General features: G+C 42.8%; 1 protein-coding gene across 1 annotated transcript in view; it reads left to right on the forward strand.

Annotated features, from left to right (window-relative positions):
• LOC115241716 (fatty acid synthase-like) overlaps window positions 1–5,305 on the forward strand; it is a 17,941-nt gene extending 12,636 nt beyond the window's left edge. The window contains 2 exon segments of the mRNA XM_029817623.1: window positions 4–275; window positions 4,660–5,305. Coding sequence (XP_029673483.1) covers window positions 4–275; window positions 4,660–5,192 — 805 coding nt within the window. The 3' untranslated portion in view covers window positions 5,193–5,305.
• The last annotated feature ends 5,635 nt before the right edge of the window (window positions 5,306–10,940 follow it).

Raw genomic sequence — 10,940 nt, forward strand, 5'->3', positions numbered from 1 at the left:
AAGAGTGTGCGAGAAAAGAGTGGATAATGGATTACCCGGATTGGCGATTTAGTGGGGAGCCGTGGGTGACGTAGGTCTTATCGCTGATATGCAGGAAGACAATAAAATACTCATTGTCGTCGGCACCACGCAGCAAAAGTTAGCCAGTTGCCTTGACGAGCTCGATAAATTCTTACTTCAAGGCCGGCCAGTCGTAAGCAGCATGGTCTTAGCCGAAAAGAAAGTAGCATCTTCCGGACTTGGCAATATGGTAGAAACTGTCGCTAATATTCTAAGTAAGTATTTACATACAGACTCGCTTACTTTCTTATTGCACATATGTTTATTATAATGTTGAATTATTTCTCGCATAAATTATAGCAATACGTATATACATATACACATTCTCTCTCTCTCTCCTCTCCTCTCCCCCTCCCCTCTCTCCCTCCCTCCTCCCCCCTCTCTCTCTCTCTTTTACACCCATCGCGTGTAGCAAACAGCTGATCGCACACACGCACTCTCTTTCTCTCTCTCTCTGTCTTTCTCTCTCTCTCACTCATTGACTCTTACCTTGTATGTAGAGATTCGTTGCCCTCATACGACTCGATAAATAATATTTCCGTGCGACACAACGTTCCGTGTAACTAGCAAACTTTTTTTCACTCACAAATTGTACCACTTATCGAACTTTTACGAATTAATCCACGCACTTTATCGATAAACTGAATTTATTAATGATTATAACGGTTAATCACAATCTACCGATTATTACCGATTTATTATTTTCATATTTTATAGTTTTATATTTTCGAAACTATCGAATTTACAATGTCGGAGGCTTTAGCCGATTACAGGACACATGATAGCGTCCGCGTCGATCACGCGTAATGTGATACATTCAGTCGTTCGGCAGCCGGCAGCCGGCAACGCTAGTACCGACATAACCTGCTTGTTGTCGTCGCGTAGTCTCCGCATCGAATAACGCGTTTCTTTCTTCGAGTTATTTTAATAATTAATGTGTAACGGTTGCTATTGCACAATGAAGCTGTTCTTCTAACTCTTCTAGTGTTTCCACAGGATTTCGGTAAATAAAATTTTTCAAATTCTTGAATTGGCTGAGGTGGTCCCATCGCATGACCCGCAAGATCGCTTGATTTAAACCCACTCGATTATTTTCTATGGAGTAATCGACACGCTCCTGACATTATTTTTATTTGTCAAATTACTGAAGATGGTCCAATTTTCGGACCGAAACATTTAATAAACATAATTTACATACACGGAATTATGTATTTTTTGCGCCCCTCACCCAGCGCATCGGCTCTCAGTTGCCCGTCTCATCATTTACTTGTTAAAATATATATATATTGTTAAAGCAGGATTGTGTGAACGGGCTGAGGAATAATTAAGTCGGTGTAATATAAACGTGCTCTCTTTAATAAACAAAAAACTGTATTTTGCGTGCTCTTCCAGTCAGCATGAGACTTGAGACTGACGACACAGTATAATTGCCGCTCGGGCTAACTTCGAGCCACGAGAGCTGCCGAAGCTACCCGAGTCGCGCTCGACTCGTTTTCTGTACATTCACATAGGGGAATATGTGTCTGTACATTCACCAACAGAAATGCGCTGAACTCAGCTATTCTTAATACTACCGCCGTTCAAGTGTTTCTCGTGAATCTCTATCATGTTTAATTTAAAACACAGATTTCTGAAACGGTCTCGCGGCAGAGCTTTCGTGAATATATCCGCGCGTTGATTCTCGGACGGAACGTACTCGACTTTGATTTTTTTTTCGTTTACTTTTTCCCGGATAAAGTGAAAATGGACATCTATATGCTTTGTTCTCTTGTGAAATTCTGGATTTCTGACTAGTTAAATTGCGCTCTGGTTATCGACGTATAGAGTCGTCTCTTTATCACAAGGACATCCGATGTTCGATAGTAACTTTCTTATCCATACTGCTTCTCGTGCTGCTGTCGATGCAGCCACGTACTCGACTTCCGTTGTGCTTAGCGTCACCAGTCGTTGCTGCTGCAACGACCGCGTGACGGGCCCGTTCGCGAGACAGAAAACGTATCCCGTCGTGGATCTTCGCGTTTCGATATCTTCGGCGTAGTCAGCGTCCGAAAAACCTATTAATGCTGCTTCACTACCGCCGCTTCCATACTTGATACCGTAATTGCTCGTGCCTTGTAGATACGCGAATATTCGCTTTACTGCTCGCCAGTGTATCGCATTGTGTTTGCTCAAGTATTTGCTTACTGAGTTTACCGCAAACGCGATGTCCGGTCTCGATACGGCCGCTAAGAAAACTAACGACCCTACTGCCTCGCGATAAGGCACGTTACTCAATTTTCCGTCGTCCTCCTTAGTTGGGGATAGTGCTGCGTACGGATCCGCTGGTACATTCACCGTTTTTGCGTTCGCCATTCTGAACTTTTCGATTATCTTTCGCGTGTACGCGCTCTGATGAATCATTGTTAAAAGATATATTTCAAATATAGAATAATTTCAGTGCTGGTTGGCTACACTGAGCGAGTTAGACTTAGGCAGCGGCGCTATGTGAGAGAACCTCAGCGAGAGGATCCGTGAGTCGTCCCTTTTATCCGAGCGACCGTCGAGGTGTGCACACCTGTGAGAAAGAGCGAGCGAACAGCGACTGAGTGACTGCGCGGTGCGAGAACGACTAAAAATCAGCGTAGCGATCCAGCGTTGTACTTGAGTATTAATTAATAGTAATTTCGTTTAGTGTTACTCTTCTTATATTTTAATTGTATCACTCAAATAGAGTCTGTAAAACCTGAGGCGCGTGCGACGGCCTCCCATTTATAAGCGTGTCGAAAGGCATTGAATAATTAGAATAAAACTAATACATGGATTGTTAAAGTGAGTTTGTAACGGGTGTACTTTTTATGAGCTCGCGGATTCGCTCGGTTGATATGCGGTACTATTTATATCGCGTATTACCAGATGTTATGGGATGCGTGCGATATCGAGAAATCTCGAACGGGCAGCGAACTCGCTGTCCCTTGTTCGCACGCGGATTGACCAACGGTGTTGAGAAAACTCAACGGGGTGGCGAACTCGCCAGCCCACGGTTCGTATGGTCGGATCGGTCGGAAGTTAGATCGTTTCTCGAGAACTCTCGAGAGAAGCGATCCTGGATTTCAACTGATCGTAAAGCGGTTCGGAAGCCGAGAATGCTCGGCGGAGGCAGCGAACTCGTCAACCTCGCGTTCCGTCGTGTTTGCGATTTCTTAGGATCGGATCAGGAAAGTCTCGAGCGTACAGCTCGAGCGGATTCGGTTTCTGGTACGATTCTGGTGCCGGGATCTAAAAAGGATATACCCGAGCGACTAACGGTACCCGCGTCATTTGCCCCAGGGTGGGGATAATGACGTATTGTTTTTCGGCAGGTAATTATCGGTAATACGTCACCTCCCCTGGGCGAAACGGCGCGGCGTTTCGGCGGGTGTCGCTCGGGCGTTCACGGCAACGCTCGGCGGTATTCGGCTTTCCGAATCTCGGCGGCCGTATAACGGCCGTACGGTTGTTTATCGCAACGGCGGTGTTTAATGTTTAAAAATGGGCGCTCGGCGCCTCTGCCCCTGCCCGGCCAATGTTCGCCGGGCGGCAGACTTCCGGCGGTCTACTGCCGGGTAACAATAAGTCACAATGGGGGATGCATTGTTACAAGTTCACTCACTTATGTGTGTTAAAGTGAGTTACACCTGTTCTGTAATTAAAACTTTTAACAGGTTATGGGCCCAGATGCTCAATACTTGCTCTAGAAAGGAGAAAAAGTAAGAATCTTTGCGCGAGAACAGAGAAGTTATCTCACTGAAACAACACGTGTACGCGTGGATAAATTATACGGGAAAAAAAAGGGCGAGTGTAAGAAAGTCGCGAAAGTAAAAAAGATCGCTTGAAAAAAAATTAAAAGCAGTGTAATAATTGAAACGAAGTAAGTAATAAATTCTTAAAGGAATTAAATTAAGAAATGTGCGCTGTTTAACCTAGAAAAGCAGGCGCGCGGATGAAAGACGAAAACACGTAAAAACAAGTAAACAGAAACAGACCGCAACAGCTTAACGAAGGCAAAGCCGAATTATAATATCTAACAAATAATAGGTAGCGATAATACGGAAAGTACGTAATAAGCGTGTAAGCGAACATTTCCGGTCACATATATATATTAATATAAATTTAGCTAACGGTAGTTCGTTCAAAAACAAAACTCGGGAATTAATTTTTTCAGTCTCCCTTAGGTGAAATAATACAACTATAATAGGAAAGAGAAAAGAGCTACAATGGCTAAAGCTCTAACAGAAGACTCGGCAAACATAGAAAAACTGATCGACGCGGAAAACTACCAAATATGGAAATTTCAAATCGGAATAATACTTCGAGCTCATGAGTTATTCGATATAATAGACACGGAAACTGTGGAAAATGAAAAAACTAATGCGTGGAAGAAAAAGAATGCACAGGCACAAAAAATTATTGCTACGACAGTAGACAAGAAACCGCTACTATACATAATGAACTGTAAAACTGCACACGAGATGTGGACAAAAATTGCTACAATTTACCAGAGGGATAATGAACAACAGAAATGTAGTCCTTTACAGACATTTTATAGTATGACCCACGAAAAAAATCTGGATATAATGTCATACATAAGTAAACTCAAAAACATAGCAATGAGACTGAACGCAATGGACACGAAAATCGAAGATCAAATGATTATCTCGAAAATCCTAGCCACGTTACCGCAAGAGTATAAACACTTTGCTACTGCGTGGGACTCGACCCCAAAAGGAGAGGGAACTCTGGAAAATTTGACTGCACGATTAATTGCAGAAGAGATGAGAGACAAAGATAGGCAGTCGGAAGAAAAAGCGGTCGCCTTCAAAGCAATAAACAAAAAATGCTACAAGTGCAATAAACCAGGACACATGGCAAAAGACTGTAGAACGAAGAATAGGCCCAATGAGAAAGAAGTGCGCTGCTTTAAATGCAATAAGAAAGGTCATATGGCAAGATCATGTGATGAAAAGCCTAAAACAGAGAGATGCAGCATCTGCAAAAAGAGCAATCATAAAGAAAAGGACTGCAGGACTTCAGGAAAAAGAAAGAGGCTAAAGATGAAAGAACAGAAAAAGTGGCGTTTATGGCAGCCGGTCTACAAGAAGATGACATCTGGATAGTGGACTCAGGTTCCACCTCGAATATGACCAACAGAGAAGAATATATAAAACATCTCAACAAAACTGATTCGAAAATAAGAGTAGCGAAAGCAAATGAAACAATGGTGGCGAAAGGATCTGGATCCATTGAATTTGAAAATTGCAGGTTGAAAAATGTAATGTATGTGCCAGAGCTGAGCACGAATCTCTTGTCTGTACACGCAATAACAGAAAGTGGCGGTAAAGTATTATTTAATAGGAATAAAGTAACAATAAGTCATAAAAGTAAAACTATTATAGAAGGACGAAAAATGCAAAATGGCTTGTTTCAGGTTAACTTAAAACCGATAAATGCTAATAAATCGTATCTATCGGAAAGTTCGAGTTGTGCTGCAGTCAATTGGCACCGAAAACTCGGACACATAAGTAATGAAGGACTGAAAACTCTTCAAATGATGAACGAAGAAATTAACCTGAAGACAACAGACCTCAAAGATCTGGAGAAAGTGTGTGAAATCTGTAATAAAGCAAAACAGACGAGGAAAAAGTTCAAGAATTTAAGAACTAAGGCAGAAAGACCATTACAAATAATACATACGGATCTGTGTGGTCCAATCGATCCACCAACGTGGGACGGGAAAAGATATGTGATCACGTTCTTGGATGATTTCACACACCACACCATGGCATTCTTGATAAAAACTAAAGACGAAGTGCCTGAAAAAATAAAAGTCTATACCGAAAGAGTGGAAGCTCGCTGGAATCTACGCGTTTCCAAAATGAGATGTGATAACGGGAAGGAATACATCAACAGAAAAGTAATTGCCTGGTGTGAAAATAAAGGAATAGAACTGGACACGACGGTACCTTACACGCCACAGCTCAACGGTAAAACGGAAAGGCTGAATCAAACGTTAATGGACAAAACAAGAGCTCTGCTCTTTGATTCAGGCCTAGAAAAGGAAATGTGGGGAGAAGCACTGTATACTTCTGTTTATTTAACAAACCGATCTCCTACTGACACCGTAAAAACCACACCATTCGAAATGTGGGAGGGCAAAAAGCCCAGCTTAAAACATCTACAACTATTTGGAAGTGAAGCCTTTGCCAAAGTACTGAAGCCAATAAAGAAACTACAAGAAAGAAGCAAGAGCTACGTCTTCGTTGGCTATGCGCCTACAGGATATAGATTGTGGGACAAGGAGAAAAGAAAAATAAAGATAGCAAGAGACGTCAACTTCAGAGAATGGACAGTAAAAAAGGCAAAGACAGAAAATAGAGAAGTAACGATAAATAAATTAATAAATGAACAGGAGGACAAAGAGCAAAATGAAATAGCTGAAGAGGAAGATAATGAGCAAGAAAACAGTGGAGAAGAAGACTATACAGATGCGGAAGAAGAGAACTTTCAACTGGAAAACGAACAGGAACAATCAGAGGAAGATGAAAAACATACAGCGAGAAGGTCGAACCGAGCACGAAAAAGACCAGACTGGTACGGAGACTATGTATTGCTGACATTTGAGGAGGCTGTTACAAGCCCTGAAAAACAAAAATGGATACAGGCAATAAAAGAAGAAAAGGAGTCTCTAAAAGAGAATAATACCTGGGATGTACTCGATATTAAAGAATTGAAAAATAAAAAACCACTCCATAGCAAGTGGATCTTTAAAATCAAACAAGATGGGAGATATAAAGCCAGGCTCGTAATAAAAGGATGCGAGCAGAAATACGGAGTGGATTATATGGAAACCTATAGCCCAGTGATAAGTTCGACGGCTCTGAGAAGCCTGTTCGCGATGGCAGTCATGAAGAATTATAAGATAGTGACGTTCGACATAAAAGCTGCTTTCCTGTATGGAGAACTAACAGACGAAGTGTACATGTATCCCCCGGAAGGATATGAATGCAAAGGAAAAATATTTAAACTGAAAAAGGCTTTATATGGTCTGAAACAAGCACCCCTCCGTTGGAACATCAAGTTCACGAACTTTCTGAAGAAAAAAGGATTCCAGCCACTGGAGAGCGAACAATATTTATTTATAAAAAGGAACAGTGAAATGATAATGGGAATCTACGTCGACGACGGAATTATAATAGCTGACGATTCCACACAAATAGAACAAATATTGGAAAACCTCAAAAAGGAATTCAAGATTTCAGTAATGCAAGAACCCGACAACTTTGTAGGATTTGAAATCGCGAAGATACAAAACATAGTAAAATTGTCGCAGAAAGAGTATATTAAAAGACTACTCACCCAATGTGGAATAAACAATGCAAAGCCAGTAAAAATACCGATGCAGCCAGGAGATGTAACAAAAACAGAACCAAAAGCCAAAGAATACCCTTACAGGGAGATAATAGGAAGTTTGCTGTACGTGTCGACAAAAACAAGACCGAATATTGCATACAGCGTTGGTTTCTGCAGTAGATATGTAGAAGCGCCGACTCAAGAACGAATCACGGACCTGAAGCATATTTTGAAATATCTAAACGGAAATGTCAAACAAGGAATCGTGTACGAGAAGACGGGAAACATAAAACTACTGAAGGCATTCTGCGAAGCAGACTACGCAGGAGATAAAGAAATGAGGAGGAGTACAACAGGCTATGTGATAATGTACGCAGGCGGAGCGATCAGTTGGTGTTCAAGGAAACAGTCCGTAATCGCTTTGTCAACCACTGAAGCGGAATACATTGCTGCAGCGGAATGCTGCAAGGAGCTGTTGTACCTGAAATCATTATTCGAAGAACTCTTAGGAATAACTATGTCAATAGAACTTAATATAGATAATCAGAGTGCTATTGCGTTGATCAAAAACGGTGTAATGAACAAGCGCTCAAAACATATAGATGTTAAGTTTAGGTTCCTACACGAATTAGCCAGAGACGGCATTGTAAAAATTAAATACTGTCCGACAAACGATCAATTGGCAGATATCCTTACGAAACCGCTAAATACAAACAAATTCAACAAATTCAAAGAACAACTGTTAGCGGACTAGCACAGAAATTAAGAGAAAGTGTTAAAAGATATATTTCATATATAGAATAATTTCAGTGCTGGTTGGCTACACTGAGCGAGTTAGACTTAGGCAGCGCCGCTGTGTGAGAGAACCTCAGCGAGAGGATCCGTGAGTCGTCCCTTTTATCCGAGCGACCGTCGAGGTGTGCACACCTGTGAGAAAGAGCGAGCGAACAGCGACTGAGTGACTGCGCGGTGCGAGAACGACTAAAAGTCAGCGTAGCGATCCAGCGTTGTACTTGAGTATTAATTAGTAGTAATTTCGTTTAGTGTTACTCTTCTTATATTCTAATTGTATCACTCAAATAGAGTCTGTAAAACCTGAGGCGCGTGCGACGGCCTCCCATTTATACGCGTGTCGAAAGGCATTGAATAATTAGAATAAAACTAATACATGTGTGTTAAAGTGAGTTACACTTGTTCTGTAATTAAAACTTTTAACAATCTTTAACGTTTTTCGCTCTCTATTGCGTTCGATTTGCAGCCCGACAAAAATATTTGAATTCTCGACCGTTACTTTAAACGTTTCGTTTAGTCGCTGAATTATTATCTTAAGAGTCTTTACATTGTTCGAGGCGACCAGGCCGTCGTCGACAAATACTGCCAAATACACTACGTCGTCCTTGAATTTCCCGATAAACACGCACTTGTCTGCTTCGCACTCTTTGAAGTTGTACTTGTTCAGAAATTTCGTGAATTTCAGGTTCCAACATCTTGGAGCCTGTTTTAGCCCATAGAGAGACCTCTTGAGTTTGCATGCGACGTTCCTGGAATCTTCTTTCACCTTGAGTCCTTCCGGGATTTCCATAAATATCGTCTCTTCCAGCTCTCCGTATAGGAATGCAGTTTGTACGTCAAACTGCATTACTTCGAGATTTTTCGCAGCGATTATCGCCAGCAATACTCTCAGTGAGTCATATCTCACCACTGGAGAAAACGTTTCCTTGAAGTCGATCCCCTCTTGTTGTCGGAAGCCCCTCGCACACAATCGTGCCTTGAATCGATACGACTTCCCGTCTGCATCCCTCTTCACCCGAAACACCCATTTCGAGTCAATCAGTCTCATTTCCGGCGTTCTTTTCACGAGTTTCCACGTATTGTTTTCCTCGTGCGCTTTGAACTCGTTTTGAATAGCGCCCGCGCACTGCGCGGCTTCAGTGCTATTTGTAGCCTCTTCGTACGTCATCGGTTCGATGTACTCGGCAACGTTTGCGTTGTGCCGGTACCTGTTCGGAGTCTGAATTTTCGAGCGATTTTGCAGGTTTCTTGGACCTTCTCGTGCTGGCTCGTTCTCTCGTTCCTCGGCCTCGTTGTTGTCCTTTTCTTTTCTTTGTTGTCGCCGTCGTCTCCTTCGGCGTCGATCACGTTCCCGTTCTCGTACTCGTTCTTGTCTTCGGCTTGTGGTCGTGGAAGAATTACTTCGTTTTCTTCTTCCTTCTCTTCTGCTTTCGCTGACGACACTCCGACTTTCTCGTTGAACACAACATTGCGAGCTATGCTGACCTTTTTCGTTTCCGGATCGTACACCCGGTAATTCGTCGATTCCTTTGTATACCCGACGAAGATCTTTTTGCTCGTTCGCGCATCGAATTTTCGCGTGAATTGTTTGGGAGTGTGCACGTACGCATCCGAACCAAAAATTCGTAGATGCTTCAGGTTATGAGCTTTTCCAGCCCAAGCTTCGTACGGCGTTACTGCACCACTCGTCCACACAGTTCGGTTTAGAACATATACCGCACAATTCACTGCTTCTGCCCATAGGTTCAACGGTAGATTTTTTGCGATTATCATCGTGCGCGCACTTTCGACTATCGTTTGATTTTCGCGATCGGCTTTGCCATTTTGCTCCGGATTATGGGGCGCCGTCGTTTCTTGCTGGATTCCACGCTTTTCGAGATAATCGTTCAGTTCTTTGTTGCAGAATTCCCGACCATTATCCGAGCGTAGTGTTTTCATTTTTCGGTCGAACTTGTTCTCGATCATCTTCTCGAAGATCTTGAATTTCTCGCACACCTCGGATTTCTTCTTCATGAAGTACACATGTCTGTAGCCGGTCGCTTCATCCTTGAAGGTTAAGAAGTACCTCGATCCTCCGTCTGAGATCGTTGACATCGGCCCGCAGACATCCGAGTGCATTTTCTCGCCCGGTTTGATTTTCTTATTGCGCTCCATTTTCTTGTTAAACAGTAGCCTGTGCGATTTCCCCATTTGACACGGTTCGCAGAAAACGTCATTTTTGTCCGTGATTGATACTCCACTCACTAGTCCTTTTCGGCCATTTCGCGTATCGCGCGCTTCCCGACGTGTCCCAATCGCTCGTACCACACGGTTAAATTCGTCGTGGCTATGTTCGCTTCTTCAGTGCTTCCTTGTTTCGCGACCTTGAAGAACATACGATACACATCGTTGCTTTGCTTCATGCCCGTCGCGAGCACCTTGCCATCGTGCACCACTTCGACTCGATTATTTTTAAATTACACTCCGAATCCCTTTTTCGTACACACTCCGACGGAGAATAAGTTTTTACGCAATTTTGGAACGTGCATTACTTTCTCGATTAGCGCGTCGTGCCACACACCATCGTTAAGCTTTTTAATTCGCACCGTGCCTTCGCCAGCGACGTTGCAGATCTGATTATCACCGAGTGATATCGTAGCGCCAGTGTTGTCTGTCTTGTAGTCGGTGAGCCAGTCACGTCGGTAGGTTAGATGCCTCGACGCACCGCTGTCGATCAGCCAGGC

This window comes from Formica exsecta, unplaced genomic scaffold (assembly GCF_003651465.1).
Source record: "Formica exsecta isolate Colony F162 unplaced genomic scaffold, ASM365146v1 scaffold508, whole genome shotgun sequence".
NCBI classification, from domain to species: domain Eukaryota; kingdom Metazoa; phylum Arthropoda; class Insecta; order Hymenoptera; family Formicidae; genus Formica; species Formica exsecta.